General features: G+C 31.9%; 2 protein-coding genes across 3 annotated transcripts; one reads left to right on the top strand and one right to left on the bottom strand.

Annotated features, from left to right (window-relative positions):
• Nucleotides 1-251: 251 nt before the first annotated feature.
• Nucleotides 252-1,704, bottom strand: LOC131655061 (gibberellin-regulated protein 14-like). Its single transcript, XM_058924966.1, has 5 exons — nt 1,642-1,704; nt 1,364-1,397; nt 654-868; nt 526-559; nt 252-433 (listed from the first exon to the last, which is right to left on the bottom strand). Exons 1-5 carry the CDS (start codon nt 1,702-1,704, stop codon nt 252-254), a joined length of 528 nt encoding a protein of 175 aa, XP_058780949.1.
• A 14,300-nt stretch (nt 1,705-16,004) lies between these two features.
• On the top strand, nt 16,005-18,922 carry LOC131655060 (FCS-Like Zinc finger 10-like). 2 transcript variants are annotated; one of them, XM_058924964.1, is made up of 3 exons: nt 16,005-16,198; nt 16,779-17,819; nt 17,969-18,920. In XM_058924964.1, the coding sequence occupies exons 2-3, from the start codon at nt 16,792-16,794 to the stop codon at nt 18,117-18,119; spliced, it is 1,179 nt and encodes a 392-aa protein (XP_058780947.1). In that variant the 5' UTR covers nt 16,005-16,198; nt 16,779-16,791; the 3' UTR covers nt 18,120-18,920. The 2 variants fall into 2 exon arrangements, with proteins under 2 accessions (XP_058780947.1, XP_058780948.1); XM_058924965.1 differs by lacking the exon at nt 16,005-16,198 and adding an exon at nt 16,229-16,348 and having other exon boundaries at nt 17,969-18,922.
• Nucleotides 18,923-19,971: the final 1,049 nt, after the last annotated feature.

Genomic DNA, 19,971 nt, shown 5'->3' with positions numbered 1-19,971 from the left:
ACAGCATTAAACATGTTATAGGAGTATCTTTTTATAACCATTTTTTAATTCTAGTTTCTCTGGCTTGGACATTTTCATCAAATTCTAAACTACTAATTATATTTTTTAAAGTATCAACACAAGTAGATATAAAATTTTCTTTTATTCCTTGAAGAAGAATAAACCTAAGCCTAATTAAATGAAACATGGTTACATGGAACAAATTTGATGGTATAGTACATGATGAGAGAGCAGCTTAGTAGAAACAATGCTCAAGGACATTTGGGTCCTCCATCTCTATTCTTCCAGTCATTATAGCATGGACATACTTCTTTGTTTCCATAAGTTCCTGGAGGTACACACAGGCATTTGGCACAACAGTACTTACAATAGTACAAACATGGCTTTTTGTGATGTGTTTTTGCGCATCTATCTTCACATCTAGGAGCACATTCTGCAATTTTAATCAAGTATACATCATTTTAGTGAATATTATTGTAACATCAATTTGTAAGTAAAATTATGTATCTTGTATTGAATAAGTACCTTCTGGTTTAAGACTGCCTTCTGTGGTGCCATGCTGAAACTCAATTAAAAAAGATGAAATTAACATGAGAAGAAATATTATTGTAAAACTGTCTGAATTAAAAAATACAACATGTGAAAATCCTTACTGCTGGATCGGGAGTCGCCGGAGTAGGAGTTGCTGGAGTCACTGGAGCTGATGGAGTTGTAGGAGTTGCTGGAGTGTCCGGAGCCGCTGGAGTTGATGGAGTCACCGGGGTTATTGGAGTTGATGGAGTCACCGGGGTTGTTGGAGTTGTAGGACTTGATGGAGTTTTCTTAGTTGTTGGATTTGCTGGAGCCGGAGCCGGAGCCGGAGATGGAGATGGAGCCGGAGATGGAGATGAAGTCGGAGTTGAAGTTGCAGGAGAAGATGGAGTTTGTGGAGTTGGTGGAGTTTCGGAAGTGGCTGGATTGGATGGAGTTTCAGGAGTTGCAGGAGTTTCAGGAGTTTCAGGAGTTGCCGGGGTAGTTGGCGTATCCGGAGCTGGTGGAGTTTCAGGAGTTGTAGGAGCTTCTGGAGTTGCCGGAGTAGCTGGAGTTACCGGCGTATCCGAATCCGAAGCTGGTGGAGTTTCTGGAGTTGCAGGAGCTTCGGGAGTTGTCGGAGCTTCTGGGGCTGCCGGAGTTGCTGGCGGATCCGGAGTTGGTGGAGTTTCTGGGATTGTTGGAGCTGCCGGCGTTTCGGGAGTTACAGGAACACCGGGAGCCGCTGGATTTACAGAAGGAGCTGGGGTTGAATCTGATTTCGGAGCTGGAGCTGGAGCCGTAATCGGAGTTAGAGTAGGAGCCGGTGCCGGTGCAGAGGCTGGAGCCAGAGTTGGAGCCTCAATTGCAGTTACACCAATCTGAGCCTGAAAAGTACTATATTATTTATACAATTTTAAGAATATATATATACCCTAATGATATCTTTATAAAGTTGTAGAAAATCACGTAAATGATTTAATCAAATGCATGCATGCAAACAACATCACGTTCATAAACACTCTCTTTATAATTCAAATATTTAAAAGGAAAAAAATAAAAGAAAATTAAAATAAAAGATGAAGGTCTGCATAGCATAGCATAACAACTAAAGAAGTTATTTGGATTTACTTTGCTTTGTACAAGAAGAAACACAACTAAACCCAACATTATGATGTTTAGATTGATAGCCATTACTCAAAGCTTTTGCAAAAACGTAGAAAATGAAGGTACGTGAATTGTGATTTTATGAAGAATTATAGAGTTACTTATTTATAGTAAATGAATCTATGTTGGTGGTGAAGATCCATTTAGTTAGCGCCACCTTTACCTAAATCTATGTTGGACTTACTCTAAGGTTGAACTTATACAAGTTCATGTAACAATAATTTGACTAACTCAAACAATACTTATAAATAAAACAATCTCATCCATGCCAAAAAAACTAAAAGGTATTTCAAGATTTTATGAATTTTATGTCTTTAGATATGTTATTTTAGATATGTTATGGATGAGGTTCCAGTCACATATTTAATTTTATTTATTGCTATTATATCGATAATTACTATAGCTCAAGAAAGAGTTAGAAATTTTGTAACTTAAGAATAGGTAACATATAGTCACAATCTTAACTTAAGAATAGCTCAAGCTTAGTTTATAATAATAATAATAATTAATAATAATAATAATAATAATAATAATAATAATAATAATAATAATAATAATAATAATAATAATAAGGGTCATGCTAACGAGTGCCCCGGGGGCACTCTTTAAGCATTCTATTTAAAGAAAATATTCTTTAAAAAGTTAACTATTTCAATTTTCGATGCATTAATTATTTATATTTCCAAGAAAAACTTACTCTTTTAAGCTCTTAAAAAGTGCCCCTGGGGCACTTGTTAGCATTTCCCTAATAATAATAATAATAATAATAATTGTTGTTGTTTGTATTTTAAAGCTATCTAATTAGTTATTTTTTCAGCTAGAAATTTAGTTGTGTTTTCGACTAGAAGACAAGTTGTGTCTTCTAAGTAGGGTCGAGTTGTGTTTATATGAGAAGTCGAAGTTGTGTTGTCGATGTGAAGTCACAAGCTCACCAAGTAAGTGAATTTGACTAGGATCACATGGTGTACAAATTAGTTAGCTTTGTGTATAAATACTTATGTAATGCACTCTTATGAATACAACAAGAGAATTTTCAATCACCACTTTTACACAAAAAATTATTCACTCTCTTCTTCTTCCTTCTCTAACCCTAGAGTACTTTTTGTTCAAAAAAGTTGGTATCAACGAGCCTGGGTTGCGATTCAGAGAATCTGTAAAGGAAAACAGTAACACAACATTAACACAGTTCCTACAAATATCGGTTTTCAGGTGAAAACTATGAGAGGTGGATTGTGCAAATGAAGGTCATATTCAGGTTTCAAGATGTTTGTGAAATCATGCAAGAAGGAGTCTCACCATTGGTGGCGAATGCAAGTGATGTTCAGAAAGCTACGCACAAAAAACATATGAAGAAAAACGGGAAGGCTCTCTTCTTGATTCACCAGTGCGTGGATCCAAATATCTTTGAGAAGGTAGTAGAAGAAGAATAAACTAAAACAACTTAGAATAAGCTGAAGAAGTTGTATGATGGTGATGAGAAACTTAGGAGGGTAAAGTTGGAGGCCTTGAGAAAACAATTTGAAATGACAAAATTGAAGGAAGATGAGTCATTTTTAGAATTCTTTTCACATGTGCTGCTGCTAACGAACCAGATGAAGGCGTGTGGTGAATCAATCAATGATTTACAGAAGATTTAGAAAGTGTTAAAATCTTTAACTATAAACTTTAATTGTATTGTAGTGTCTATTGAAGAGGTCAAGAACCTAGTTGAGATTAAGTTGGAATAACTTCAAGCTTCATTGGAAGCTCGTGAGATGATATTAAATCAAGGGAGCTTAGAGAGGGAGAAAACAAATGAGAAGGTATTGCAAGCAAGATTCACCAAGAATTCTGGAAAGTAAAAGGCGAATCAAAGAAAGAATCTTGCTAATGATGATAATTCAAGAAAGAATTCAAAAAATCACACTGATGCAATCAAGAAAGTCATGGGCAACAAGAATTCGTTAAAGAAAGTCGACATGAAGAAGGTATAGTGTTACAATTGTCAAAGATTTGGTCATTATACAAGTGATTTTGATGAGGTGCTGTTGATGGCCAATACTTAACCCGATGATGGTCTAACTAGGCTGTGGTATATGGATTCAGGATGCATAAATGTCTTGGTTAGACTCTAGTAGAAAGGAATAACTGTTTGTGGCATCATAGTTATGGACACTTGAATTTTAGAAGTTTAAGTATGCTCAATATGAAGAAGATGAAACATGGTCTACCTTACATACATGAGCTTTTAAATCATAAGGATGCAAATTTTGAAGCTTTTGTTAATTTTTCTAAGGATGTCCAAACTATTTTTAGTTAGGAAGTTATCACACTACGTAGTAATCATGGTGGTGAATTTGTTAATCATCTATTTCAAAAATTTTGTACCAAAAATGGGATTGCTCATAACTTTTCCTTTTTGAGAAATTTAAACAAAATGGTGTTGTTGAATGTAAAAATCGTGTTTTAGAAGAATTGGCACGAACCAAGGTAAGAGAAATGATCCTACCCAAGTACTTTTGGTCGTATGCAATTAATACCGCATGCCATGTCTTAAACAGGATGGTCATTCGACCTATCCAAGAGAAGATGCCGACGAGTTACTTAAACGTAGAAAACGAAATATTCCTTATATTTGCGTTTTCGGTTGCAATTGTTTCATTCTGAATAATAGAAAATATAACCTTGGGAAATTTGATGCTAAGTCTAATGTTGGGATATTTTTGGGGTACTCATCCATGAGTAAGGCTCATAGAGTTTGTAATCATAGAACTGCTTCAGTAGAAGAATCTATTAATGTTGCATTTCATGAGTCCTCACCCCAAAATACGGGGGAAGGTGTTTGATATGATGTTTCAGGTGTGATAATGGAAAATTTGATCAACGACGAGAGATTCAAAGAGGATCCAAATCCTTCAACAAAGAATAAGGACATTAAGGAAGATAAAGAGAAAAACATACATGAGGATGATAGACAAGAGACCTCGAACTAGCTGCCTCAAGATTGTACAATAAAAAAGGATCATCAATTGGATAAAATTCTGGGAGATATCAAAAGAGGTGTAAGTACAAGATCACAAGTTACTAATTTTTGTAAGTACTCTGCTTTCATTTCTCAGATTAAACCTAAATTGATATTTGATGCCTTACTTGACGAGGGATGGTTACTTGTTATTAGGGATGTCAACGGGGCAGATATTGTTCGGAGGATGCTTCTCCGCTCCCCGCCCCGCCCCCAAATTTAGTCCTCATCCCCATCCCCAATCCTCGCCACGGGGGAATATTTCCCCCCATCCCCATCCCCACAGATCCCCACGGATATCCACGGAGATCGGATCTTAAGAAAATTTCTACACTTTTTGATCAAAAACTAGTAACAAACCCGTGCGTTTGCACGGGTTCTGATACGGGACGCGCATTTGTTTCAGATTTATATTTTTTAATAAAACATATCTGATTACCCTTGAAAAAATAATAATTGAATGTATAATTAATAAAAAAATATTTTGATCAGTAACTTCATGTCCCATTAATAATCAATATTTTGACTAACAACTTCATGTCCCGTGTACAAATATTTAGTTCCCGTGTACAAATATTAGTTTGATCAATAACTTCATGTCCCCTTGTACCTTAAAAAATAATTTGATCAGTAATTTCATGTCCCGCTAATAATCAATATTTTGATCAATAATTTCATGTCCCGTTAATAATCAATATTTTGATCAATAGCTTCATGTTTCCGTGTACAAAAGGTTTAGTAAAATATAATCTTATTTTTACATTACATTTTATACACTAAAACTAACTTGAAAAATATTATTAATTTCATTTAGAAGCATAAATTTTCTCATATATTATTTTCTCTTTAAAATTCGAAATTGTAAAAAACATTTATTAAAAATAATCTGTTATAAAATTATTTACTTAAATGAGAATGTTGGCTAAGTTTATTCTGTCACAAAAATTATTGACCTTAAAATCACTTACTACCAAACTCATTAAACGACTATTATGATAGTGAATGATAAATTTTTAAAAACAATCATTAATTATAGAAGGTAAAGTAAATCGTTTTAAGTATTAAAACAAATCTTTTAGTTATTCCCCTCATAAATTGTAGAAGGTAAAGTAATAGAAATATTTGAATTTAATTAGTTAAAATATTTTGATTGAAAATGTTGAGTATGAGGTTAGAGAAAGTTGTATTGGGAAGGTAAATAAAATGTGTAATATCGTTGTATGCCCCATTGAAAGTGTAATATCGTTGTATGCCCCATTGAAAGGGTATGGTTCATATCCTTGCAAGATATTTAGAGTGAAAAAAAATGCTACTTTAGTCACTTTTGTATTTATAAGTCTATGACTACTTCTACCTATAATTTTCATTTTAGTCAAGTATAAAAAAATAGATAGAAGTGAAATGAAATATAATAATTTTAGTTGATTTATTATCAACTATTATTTTGAAAAATATGAAATTCAAAGTCTCTCAAATATTTAATGTGAGATTAGATATAAAGAGATATGTTTTGATATTGTCATTGTTGCTTATATGTGAACCTTATACACATTTCAAATCTTTTTCAAATTGTTACGTTAGAAACAAAATGAATTATACATAAATTATTAGAGGACAAAAGTAGATAATTCATTATACATAAATTATTCATATGATGCAGTATATTTTGAAAGGCAAAGTAGAATCGCTATTAATAATTCATTAGTGTTTTAACGGTCCAATATATCTCATTATAATAATCATAAATTAATTAATTATAATAAAATAAAATTGATAAATGTAATTATTTTTTATTAGTTACTACGTTTTTCTGTCATAAAAAAGACTTTATTCCTCTAATAAATTCTTAATTTAAATTAAATGTAAAATAAAAGTTTATAAATTTAAATTTATGTACCCGTAGAAATTGCAAGAGAAGCATATTTATTTAAGAAATAGCAAGAGAATTATATACAATAATATAGCTTACCTTAAATATTAGTGTAAATAGGTATTTATTATCCCTACTGAAAAGTTGGAAAAAAAGTAGTGCAGTAGTAGATACAGTCTAGTTATAGCAGAGTAGTTTGACCGTCTATGTGTGGAAAGTTTTTAAAATACTACACATAAAATCAAATATTAAATTAGGGAGAAATACAATTATTGTCATAGAATTGTCAAATTTGATTTCACTTCTCCACCTAACACTTCCATCATCGATAAGCACTACGCATCATAGAAAGAGGATAAAATTTTATTGTATAGTAAAAAATTCAAAAAAATAGCAAGAAAATTTCATCCCATACATAATTTTTCCATCTAATTATATACTTACTTGAAATAATTAAAACTATCTCAAACAAAATATAGACATTTCATATAAAAACGAATTCAACAAAAATATAATCAGAAAAAAATTAAAAATTCATCAAATATATTTTGTCCTTAAAAACACACAAATAGTTATGATTTTAAAAAATAGTAATTCTTTTAAACTTTAAGATATTCTCCTTAAATGCATATCAAATTCACACCATTCAAATTAAATACATACCAAATTTTCTAAATGTTTACTTCAGAATTTTGAATAAGAGAAGAAAATGATGATAAAGTTATAAATGAGTATTAATAGGAGTAGAAGAAGAACACGTGCTCAAATTGCAAATGTAGTAATTTTAAAAATTAGAATGTATTTAAAAAAAAAGTTGTGATCTTTAGAATGAACTCATTTTTCAATTAGTTTTCTTTCCTTTTCTTGATAGTACAATAATGTTACAAAAGGAGGAACTCATTCTTCTCTAAAGCCAACATAGGTGAAGACAAACTACAAAATGATAGATCTCTTATTGCCTTTCACATGCAAAATGTTTTCTAGATCTGAAGAAAAAAATAGAAGACATACAAAAACATGAGCCTCAATCTATGAAATATTAAATCAATTTTAAATTTTGAAAGAGAAAGATATAGAAATCTGCAACAAACCCTATAAACAGAAGAGGTTTTTGTGCAAGAAGAAAGAGGAGGCTTTGTGCAAGAAGAAACGTTGGGAATGAAAACATAGAATAGAAATTAAGTCTGCCTAGCTACCACCCAAATAATAAAAAAATATTATTTTCAGCCCAAAGCATTGTAATGTAGAGGGTGTCCACGTGGATAGGCTCATTGTTGAGTATTGGCAAAAAGGGTAAAATTGGTATTTCAAGAACATTTAACTTTCTTATATGATAGATATGACACTAATATTTTTTTATTTTTTTCCGTATTTTTTAAAACGCATATATTTGCATCTTTATTTTATAAAAAAAATAAAAATACATCTTGCATCAATAATAAATAAAAAAAGCAAAAGAACTTGATGTTGCTAATATTTTTTAATATAAAAATAAATAAATAAATAGTAACATAACTTGCTACTGTGCTTCCACTAATTTACTACAACAATACCGATGTCGTCCAACGCAAGTGGTTGATTATGTGTGACAAATCTATAACTTCTAATGACTCTTCATTTTCTAATACATTAATATTTTTCATGTAAAATTATATAATTATATAATATATAAAATATATAAATTAAAATATATCGTCGGAGTCGGGGAATCCACGGGGACGGAGGATACTTTTCCAATCCCCGCCCCAAAGTGTTATTGGGGGAACTTTTCCCTCCATCCCCATCCCCACGGGGAAAAAAATCCCCAACTTCGGATCTCCACACAGATATTCCCCACAGGGATTCCCATTAACAGATGCAATTGACATCCCTACTTGTTATGCAAGAAGAACTTATCCAATTTAAACGTAACAAGGTTTGAGACTTTGTTCTACGTCTAATTGATAAAACCGTCATTGGCACTAAATGGCTATTTAGAACAAGATGGATGAAGATGGCGTAATTACTAGAAATAAAGCAATATTAGTGGAAAAAGTATATAGTCAAGCTAAAGGAATGGACTACGACGATACTTATGCTCATGTAGCTCGTCTATATGCTATTAGACTCCTTTTGGAATTTGCTTGTTGCCTGGGTTTTAAGCTTTATCAAATGGATGTTAAATTTGCTTTTCTTAATGGTCATATAAATGAAGAGGTGTGTGTCTAACAACCTCCGGGTTTTGAGGATCAGAAAAATCCTAACTATGTTTTTAAATTGAAAAGAGCCCTCTATGGTGTCAAACAAGCTCCTAGAGCATGGTATGAGAAATTACGTGGATTTTCAATCAAACAAGGATTCAATTGTGGTAAAATCGATGCCACTTTATTTATTAGGCGCAAAGCAAATCATATTCTTTGGTTCAAATATATTTGGATGATATTAAGGGTGTTCGCGGTGTAGTTTGGGCAATTTTGATGCTAAAAATCATCTGAACCGCGAGAGAGAAAAAAACGAGCGATTCAATTTGGTTTGGTTGGATTTAAAAAATAAAACCAAACCAAACTAATGCGGTTTGGGTTATTTCGGTTTTTTACAAAAAATTTATTTAGCCATACATTACACATATAGAGAAAAATATAATTTTGCGTTTAAACATTCATACATTACCATAATTTTTTTTATAATTTGATACATAAAAATGCTCTTACAATTTTATCTTAGGTCTAAAAAATGATATGCATAAAATTGCATTCATAAATATATATTATACAAAGAATACGATAAATTATATTTAGTCAAAATAGTATTTATAAATGAATAATATTTTGTTTTTTGATGATATATAAATTAAAATAAATATCATACAAAGAATATAATAAAATATACACATAATACTAGTTGATTTCTCTAAAAAATTAAATAAATATATATTGGTTATTAATATTTTGTAACATAATGCGGTTAGGTTTGGTTTGCAAAATACAAATCGCAAACCAAACCGAACCGCGCGGATCTGCTAGAAAATGACCAAAATACATCTTAACCAAATGCGGTTTTTTGCGGTTTGGATTTGATTTGGATCGGTTTTGCGGTTTTCTATTAGGCCGGTTCAATTTTGAACACCCCTAGATGATATTATCTTCGGTTCTACTAATAAATCTCTTTGTCGAGAGTTTCTGAGTTTGATGTAGGGAGAAATTGAGATGTCTTTTATGGAATAGCTGACATATTTCTTAGCATTGCAAATCAAGTAAGTCGAAAAAGGCACTTTCATAAGTAAAACGAAATACTACTTATAGCTTCTCAAGAAGTTTGAGATGAAAGACTAAAAAAGTATCTCAATTCCCATGGCATCTAATGTGCTAATTAATAAAGACAGGAGAGGATGGACTTCGACATTACCAGGTATATAGGTATACTCGGATCCTTACTTTATTTAATGGCAAGTAGGCCAAATATCATATTTAGCGTGTGCATGTGGGCTAGATATCAAGAATCACCTAAGGAATCCCACTTTAAGATCATACAATATATTTCCAGGTATCTTAACGGAACCTCCCAACACAGTTTTTGGTATTCTAAAGGTAGTGCCTGTAGCTTCATAGGTTTTTCTGATTCTGATTCCCCAGGGTGCAAGTTGGATAGGAAAAGTACTAGTTATACTTGTCACTTTATTGGAAACTATTTATTTTCTTGGCACATTGATAAGCAGCATAGCGTTGCTCTTTTTACCGTCGAGGTTGAATACATAGTCGTTGGTAGCTGTTGTGAACAAGTCTTTTGACTAAAGAAACAATTTCTAGATTATGATTTAAAATTTGGCTACTTTCCAATTAAGTGCGATAGTACTAGTTCAATAAGCCTCACTAAGAATCTGATACTCCATTCATGAACTAAACACATTGAGATCCAACACCATTTTCTTAGAGATCATGTAGAAAGGGGATTTTGTTTTTGAATACGTTGACACTAAAAGTCAGCTTACTGACATTTTTACAAAACCAATGTCATCAGAACCTTTTCACAAGATTTGTAGGGATTAGGGAATCTTAGATTCCTTGTGCTTTAAATAGAATGAGAATTATGTTTAGTTTCATTTGCTATATATACTCTGTTTTCACTAACACTATTTTGTAGCAAATCATAATTTTGCCGACTACATTGGCATGTCTCTTTAACTCTTGTATTCCGTTTTATATCATTGTATGTGCTTGTTCTAGAATTTTTCTTTGGTTTGCTTATTACCTTCTTAATTTTACTCACTCATCTCTAGAATTTTTTTATTGTTCTTATTTGCAGTTAGGTCTTTTAAACGCGTGTTGCTAATTATGTGCATTTGAGCATTTGTTTACTTGTTCATACATTATTTAAGCTTCCTTTACATAATAGTTTTAATATAATTTATTAAAACAAGTTTTACTGCCTCCTAGTTGATTAAGGGGTCTTGTAATCGATTAAGTGACGTAGAAATTCAAAGTTTTCTTTTCTAGATTAAGGTAATCAATTAAGACATGTTATTAATCTATTAAAAGTTTGAAAAGCGCGTGGATTGTTGATTTTTTTAGCCATATTTTTTCCTATATAAAGCAGGTATTTCCTCACTTTTCAAAACACAAGTTTTATTGAATAAATTCTGCGCGTATCTTTCTACTACTCATTTCTTTATTAAGTTTTTTTCACTAGAGTTGCTTTAGTGCTGATAGAGTGAAAAGTGTTTCATATAAGAGTTGTGTTGATGTTGTGTTGTAACTGTTTAATCAAGAGTGTAGTTCTTTTCTGATCTTTTGTAATAGATTTGAAGGTTGCAAGCTAAAACTATATAAATCTTGGTCTAATATTGTTGAGTTAACCTCATGGAATCTGATGTTGTTTTGTTAAAGGTTATTGAGTCGAACTTTTGTAAAAATCTCGAGGCTGTTTGTGAAAGGTTAGTGGACGAGTCTTGCGCAAAAGCTCAAGTTATTTGTATAATTTTGTTGGGATGAACTTGTGCAAAATATCAAGTTTTTTGTAAGAGGTTGGGTTGAACCTATACAAAAGCTCAGGTTAGTTTTAGTAGAACAAGAGGAAACCACTAGTTATTTTTATTCATATTTTATTCTGTGTTTGATTTAGTAGAAATCAAGGAATATGGGAAAACACAGTTGCAACAAAAAAAAGGAAATGTGAATGTTACACTAATGCTTCATACACAAAATCTAATATATAAATTATAACTTACAGTAAATTATCTTGTTGTCTTTCCCATATTCCTTCTTGTTGTCTTTCCCATATTCTTGATGCATAGTCTTCAAGGCAGTTTGTATGTTAACCAAGATTTCTTATAAAAACAGACGTTTGCATAACCATCGAAAACACCAAGACCAAAACCTAAAATAACCCAATAATGAGTTTGTATCTACACAAAGTTATTGTCACAAAATTTGAATAAGAAATAAACATAGCGAAGAACAACCCAATATGTCATTATGTTATTATGTTAAAAAGAAACCCTAGCGAAGAACTTTCAGAAAGCAGTACCATTACCACATCAAAAGAGAACAAGAAATAAACAACAAACACATAATGGTAATATACCATATGTTGAAGAGGATAAATATTTCGCTATCGTCGTCGTCTTGTTTGCTAGGGCACCCTTGCATGTTATAAAAGAAATAAATCTCATGTCATGTTTTTATTTAGAGAAAAAGATTTTACAACAGTTGCAAAAAACAACTCTAGTGAAATATGGAACACATAACCACAGTTTAGTGAAACAATCGTGGTTGTTATACTTTTAATTTTTAAATAAAAATATATGTTGGGTCACGCACTTATTTTATTGAAAAATGAAAAAACGTTGACGCTGGGATTCGAAGCTTGTCACCCAATTTATATGACCACAGTTGAGTTTAAAAATTGTGATGAAATGTTTCTTAATTAACTAAAATAAATTAATATGCATAAAAAACAAGATATTACCACAGTGAACAAATGGCTGCCGTAATATATCTTTATTGAAGGTATATTTTGTACTAGTGTCTGGACACTAATGATCATAAGTTCATCCTCATAAGGTTGGATTTTAGTGATGTCCATAGGTGAGAAAGTGACCTCGGGAGTAGATGGTGAACAAGGTTTTGTAGGAACGTCATTGACGCGCATAACCTTACAAGCATATATTTTTCGCGAGGAAAACGTCTCGCCCCTTCCGAAGAATCCATATGGTAGCGATCACCATCTGTACGTTGAAGGTAATGACACGATCTTGAGGGTCTTTTTTCCAGTCAAACGTCACTATAGAGGGAAGTTGGAAGTTTTATGAGAATGAACCATCCCAGAATTTGGTAGAGGAGGGTTGAAGGTCGTCAACCTTCACCACTCCAAGTGTGCATTACATTGATGTTTTCGTTGTTGGATTGTATGGACGATTGCTCGCAAGGTTTATTTTTAACGATGCATTTCATCCATAGCGACATGCATTTCCTCTAGGACTTGCTGATCACTAGAATTGTATGAAAAGTGTGTGGCCACCATTGTTAAATGACGGTTGGTTTATAAAAGCTCTTATTGAAAAGGTGTGTTCTAAGAATGTTTTATTGGGCCTCACAGTGGGCGTCACCTATACTTGATATGACTACAATAGTAGTGCCATTGTATGTATTTTCCAAATAAAATATTTGTAGTCATTGATTGTAAAGAATGTGATCATATAACGTAAGGTAAGTATGGGTATAAACCTAGCAAACCCTGTGAAAGAGACCCAAACAGACACAAAAATGGGCTCGGTGGAGTTATTGGATGAACATGGTTTTTAAAAATAAAAAATCATTCAAAACAAATTGGTTCTGGGTAAATTCGAATTAACGCAATGAAACCCAAGAGTTATTGGGTGACTATGCTTTTTATTCTTTTTTAGTAATTTGATGAGTGATGACTTCGGTGTATTACTTCAATTTTAGCCTTTTGCACATTTATTATTTTGTGAGTCGTAATTTTAATTTATTTAGGATATGAATATTTTGATGATAAAGCTTGTTAGTTAAAAGTTGTAAGTTTTTATGCAATTCTAGGTATTATAGTATTGCAATATTGATTTTTGTAAGTATTTTTATGATGAATTCTATAATAAATTTAAATATTTTATGCTAAAAGAATTACATTAGTTGGTTAAACTATTTTCAAAATATAAATGGTTGGAGTATTTTTTGAAAAATATGAAAAAAAGGATAACGCTCTATCCATCCCAATTCAACCTATCCATCCCAATTCAACGCACAAATTTATTCTTTTACTTAAACCAGATAAAAAATATTGTGGTTGATTACTTTACCTCATCAAAATTGATATAACCCTATATGATGTGAGTCTTAGTTTTGAACAAACCAAACCCAGACCGTTCCATATACTTATATACATTCCTAGAGATAGATATATACAAATTTTTAGATCTAGTGACAGACACAATGCTTTCTTGCCTTTTCATCGAATTCAAAAAGAATAACCCCACTCCATCAAGAATCATGGTAGGTGACCTCTTTCAAAATAAAAATAAAAATTAACGTATTCACCTCATCCTCGCCCGTGTGTTGAACACATAATCATCTCACATGTTTTAATTTAAGGTCTCTCATACATCCCACACCCAACTTCAACATGATTGGTCGAAATTGTTATAAAATCCCGACCTAAAATTGCAATATTATAGATAATCTATATTAGTATTTGCTATTGGTTTATAAGTTGCTATTGGTTTATAAGGAAATACTTAGTCAAATATGTAGAACGAATAAAAAATTGAGATTCTACATTAAAAAATAACGGGTAATACGACAAAGTTGTGAATTTTATTATATATTATATACTCTTTAATTAACATAGAAAGATTTTATACTTAACCAACAAGAAAATATTTTTAAAAAATAGGAGTAATTATTTTCCGGGTTTCGTATTGAGTAAGACACTGAATTTTAAATGATGCAGTGCAGCACTGGTAGTGAGTTTATTTTCTTTTGCGTGAAGGAGTTGTGTGGGCCTATTTAACTCAGTCAACTGACTACGAAAGTGACTTATTGTCAGTTTTAATTCAATCATCGCACCTCTATTTTGTCGTTTTCTGATCACTCTCTGTCCCGTTTTTACCCTCCAATCTCGCACGTGCTATACGTGTGCTTGTAGTTTACTGAAAAGTGTTAAAGTTAATGACATAGTAAAACTTAGGAGTAAACGATTAATTAATTATTAATCTTATTCTCATTAGTTTTTTTCTCCATTTCCAATCTTAATCATATGCACTTTTTTCTTAGTTGGGATTGTTTAACTTTTGCTTTAATAAATATTGGCCTAAAAAAACTTTTGCTTTAACAGAGCTTACACTAATATTTACCTATCTTTAATTGATTAGTAATTTTTTTTTGTACATGTAAAAAATATTTCTACTTATTAAAGCATTAATTTTATAATTTATTTTAGAGGTCTAATGAATTTGATCAGCGGTAACAATTTTATTCACAAAAATATATTTATTTTTGAATTAAAAAAAATATTATTTTATTAAAAAAATATTAAATTATATTGATTGTACTCGTATTATTTTTGGGTCATCAAATTATAATAAAGTGTCAAATTCAGTAGCATAACACTTCCTATAATTGTTTAATGTATATCTGTATAACAAAATTTACCGTAAGATTGAAAGTTACTGTCATATATAGATCATGTTTAAAATTTTTAATGTTTAGATAAAATTTTGTGAGACATTAATTTTTATATATCTAGTTGATATGTCAAATGACTTTCTATTGATGTTAAATTTTATAGACATAATATATATGATAATAACTTTTAATTCAATGAATTTATTTATACGGATATGAGATAAAAATTTATCGAATGTGTTATGTTATTAGTTTAACATCTTAGAATATATTTGGATTAATGGAAGAGAATGGAACGGAATATACTGATATAAATTTATGTTCCATCATTTAGATTGATTAAAAAAGATGGAATAGAGCAGAACGGGATCTAATACATTCTATTCCATTCAATTACTTTCCATTATTTTTTATATCATGGGATTTGGGTAGAATAACAATATATCTATTCTGTTTATGAAATATCCAAACAAAAAAATTGAAATGTCCCAAATTCAAATATATATTCTGCACACTTGATGTCTCTGCAGCGTTATAATTGGGTTAAGAACCATATATCATTAATTATATTGAGAAATGAAGGGATAATTCAGACACATCGAAGAAATAATTGTCGTCTAAACAATTGTCTGAAAATAATGACTCTATTTAATTAAGATCATAACCCTTCATCTCATCCATAAATTAACATTACTAAATTTATTCAACAAAAAGTAACACCATTTGCAATGAACCATTATGCAAAAACAGGTAAAGTACATTCTACCACTACAAGACAAAACTATACAGTGAAGTTCTAGAGTGAGAGTAGTGTGTTTCATAAGCTCACTGTTTCGCTGATTTTGAGGCATGCAAGAGAGAGAAAGAAAGTGAAGAGAGAGAGAGAGAGAGAGAGAGAGAGAGAGAGAGAGAACACTAGTAGTACTGCACAAGTTTTTCACTCATCAAGTCTCTTTTTTTACCGCATTTGTCACTCTTTTCTCTTCAAAACCTTCTCTCAAGTTTTCAAAACTCTGAAACAAAACAACTCAGGTGACTTTTCCTTTTTCCTTTTCTTTTCCCCTTTTTTCTATGGTTGGTTTTCTTTCATTCTTCATCACTGATTATGCTTCTTTGACCTATCTATAACTCACATGTTGCATTTGGGGTTAATCAAAAAATAATCTTTCAGTGTTCTATTGGGTAAAAAAAAAACTTTTTTTTTTGTTTTCCCCAAATTTATGCATTTGGGGTTTACTTGATTTTGTTTTAAAGTTTCAAAATTTGCACATTTTGTTTTCTGGGTCTTATGGAATCATGCAATAATGGTTTTCTAGGTTAGAGTTTTAATTTTTTTTTCTTAGATGTGATGAAACTATTAATGTAACATTGTTTTTAGTAATATTCAAAATCAAATTTATTGTTTATTTTAACGTTTTGTTTAATGGGTCTCTTGAATCATGCAATATGTGTGTGACCTATGAAATTTTTATATTTGTGGGTTAAAGTTTTAATTTTTATTCTCATATGTGATGAAACTATTTGTTTAACATTGTTTGTTGATTCAACTTTTTCATTGTAATGTGTTGGGTTGTTTGATTTATGTGAAAAAAATTGGGTTTTTGATGAACAGGTGTGTTGAGATAATGCTGAGGAAGAGAAGCAGTTCAATCCAGAAAGATCAACACAACATGGGTTATTTGACAAATTCTGATGCTAATTCTGAAAACTTCGGTCGCAATATCAAAGGCAACTCGATTTTCAATATGCCTTGTTTGTTTGTGGGTTTAGGACCAAAAGGGTTTTTGGATTCGGATTCGGTTAGAAGTCCAACTTCACCTCTAGATACTAAAGTTCTTTCGAATTTAGGTAACCCTGTTAGGAACCAAAGATCTTCACTTTTTGAGGAGAATCGGAGGAGTTGGGATTGTTGCAAAGTTGGGTTAAGTATTGTGGAGTCTTTGGAAGATTGTAACTGTTCTAGGTTTTGTCGAAAAACTCTTCAAATGATGATCAAAACAACTCCAATTTGTGAAACTTGTATGGATTCTTTTAAGTCATCTGAGTCTTTGCCTAAAGACTTTTGTACCCGAAACGAATCTCTTATTCATAAGGGTGAATGTGAATCCAATGTCCTTTTTGAGATTGGTGAAACTAGCTTAGAACTCGGTGAACCGATTGGGAGAACTAGGTCTTGTTCAATGAATTCGTGCAAATCATTGAAAGCTAGTGATTCATATATTGATGATTTTGATATGAAAGATGCAGCATTTCAAGTTAGCTTTCCTCCTCATTTTATTGGAGGAAACGAGAACTCAAATGCCATTGCATTGGCAGAGTTGAAACCAAACACTTTGTCCATGTGTTCCTCCGATGAAATTTTGAAGTCTCTATCGGCTAGTGAGATTGAGCTTTCTGAGGATTATACATGTGTGATCTCTCATGGGCCTAATCCCAAAACAACTCATATTTTTTGTGATTGCGTTTTGGAAACTCATCCTGATTTATGTGTTAAAAACCATTTTAAGAATGAAGAGCACGAGAAGGAGAAGGTAGTGAATCTGATTGGTAAAGGGTTACAAACTCCAAACCAGTATCCCTCTCGTGCCTTCTTAAGTTTCTGTCACCATTGCGACAAGAAACTCGAGGAGGGGAAAGATATTTATATCTATAGGTGAGTTAGCACTATTTGCATATCTTCCAATGGTTTCAATTATCGTTCTGTCATAATCCTTGATAAGAACTGGGGTTGCAATTTGCGACTCTATCACATTCACAGAACCTTGATATTTTCTTTGACTGATTTCATTTGATATTTTGCAGAGGTGAGAAAGCATTTTGCAGCTTAACTTGTCGCGAAATGGCGATTATGATCGATGAAGAGCTTGAGAAATCCAACCCTCCTTGTGAGAACTCTCCAAAACCGAAACCCGGTGAGCAAATTTTTGAAACAGGAATCCCAGCAATCATATAAGAGGCTTATCCATGAGATAGGGTAGACGCATTTGATCATCTGTTCGGAACAATTGAGCTGTTTTATGTGCATCCGTTAGCAGCCATTGGATGATCGTTTTGTAAATCATTGCGTTTGTCTCGACTATAATAATTTATGATTTTGTGTTGGATTATTATGATTTATGGCTCTTATATGAAGCTAGTTTTTTTTTATAGATATAAAATGTTATCAAACTATTGATAGCTTGTAGAAATTAAAGGGTTTGAAGCCTGTTTTTCTGGCTTCTCCTTTTGAAATTTTCTTGCATTATTATTTCTGTTATCTCTATGTGTACACAACCTAAACAATGTTTTTGGCCTATAACTTTTTTGGACTGAAATTCTGGACAAATAGCAGAGTGATGGTTACTGGTTATCAACTCGATGGAATATGCTTTATTTAGACGAATCCTATGATTACTATTTTGGCAGAAGAATCTAGTGTAGAGTCCAAGAAGATGCATTTTTGCAATATTATATGAGAAAGAGCAATGATGTGAAATTTAAAGCGAGCTATAGCAAGGGAAATGATCTTTCCACACTTAGTCGTGACTTCCACACATTTGGAAATCCGAAAATGCACTTCATTCATTCGGAGATGTATCTTCGGACGCATTCAAAATCACACCAATTTTTTCTTTTCTGAGTTTCACCTTAGTTTTTTAAAAAAATATGAACCGGAGATGCATCTTTGTATATTGTTTGTGTGTATCTGGAGATGTATCTTTGAAGTACCTATTCATTTTGGGGTTTAGTTATTCACGCAACTGATTTAATTAACTAAACTAGTGATATTTTTATAGATGCATTTCCGAAAATGTCCAGCAGAAATTTGATAAGACACCACCTTACATGATCTTCATGTTAAAAACATTCCTAATTGCAAAACCCTTCAAAAGAATTTCTCTCATTTTCAACCAATTTTTCAAAATCAAAATATCATTCTTGTATTTTATCACTTTAAAGGGAGCAAAACAAATTGAAATTGCAGGTAAAGTTAATCTATTTTGTCTCTCATTCCTTGCATTTATCTTGTCTTTGAGTTGAAAAATGAACGTTGAGTTTGAATATGCTACTTTGGACGAAGTTCGGTGTGGTCCGGATGAACATATCCAGATTGTCCTGATAGTTTGAGTTTCATATTGTTTTTCTATTGTTGCTAGTATTAGATATGGTGCACGCGAATATGTTTTTCAAAGTTATTGTGAGTGTAGATGTTAAATCAGTCGAAGTGAAGCATGATATTGAACTAGATGAAATAAATGATGATGTTAAATCGGATGAAGCGAATGATGATGTTAAATCGGGTGCTCGACCGGTTGTTGCCGAGGTAGATGTTTGTACACAATTTACAAATAAATAAGTGTTTATTGTTTGTGAACATATGCTGCAATGGGTCTGTAGGGAGGCTGAAAATTTGAGATTTGGCGTTGTAATCGGAAGGTTCGACAATGATTTGGATAGAAGACAAGGGTTTTTAACAATGATGAAGTTGAAACAAGATGATAAGAGATCGAGGAAAAGAGAGTGTTCGTTTAAATTGCACGGACGATGTATGTGAAATTATGTTCCTCAGGGGACAAATGTCGAACATGATGCTTCGACAATAGGTTCAACAAGTTATACCAGAACCAACACAAGTATGAGTTGTACCAGTTGATGGAGCTGAAAAAAAGATAAATAACATAGAAATTTGGTAACCTAGTTTGGTGAAACCACACATATATCTAGATGGTCGAGCCCACAACCTAGAGAAAGGAAATGCACTATTAGTAACATAGTACATTTAGACTTACAAACAACAACAAGCCCATGTTATTCAATGCCTCTTC

The sequence above is a fragment of the Vicia villosa genome, linkage group LG3 (genome assembly GCF_029867415.1).
Source record: "Vicia villosa cultivar HV-30 ecotype Madison, WI linkage group LG3, Vvil1.0, whole genome shotgun sequence".
NCBI lineage: Eukaryota > Viridiplantae > Streptophyta > Magnoliopsida > Fabales > Fabaceae > Vicia > Vicia villosa.
This window is presented reverse-complemented; position numbering and strand designations above follow the sequence as displayed.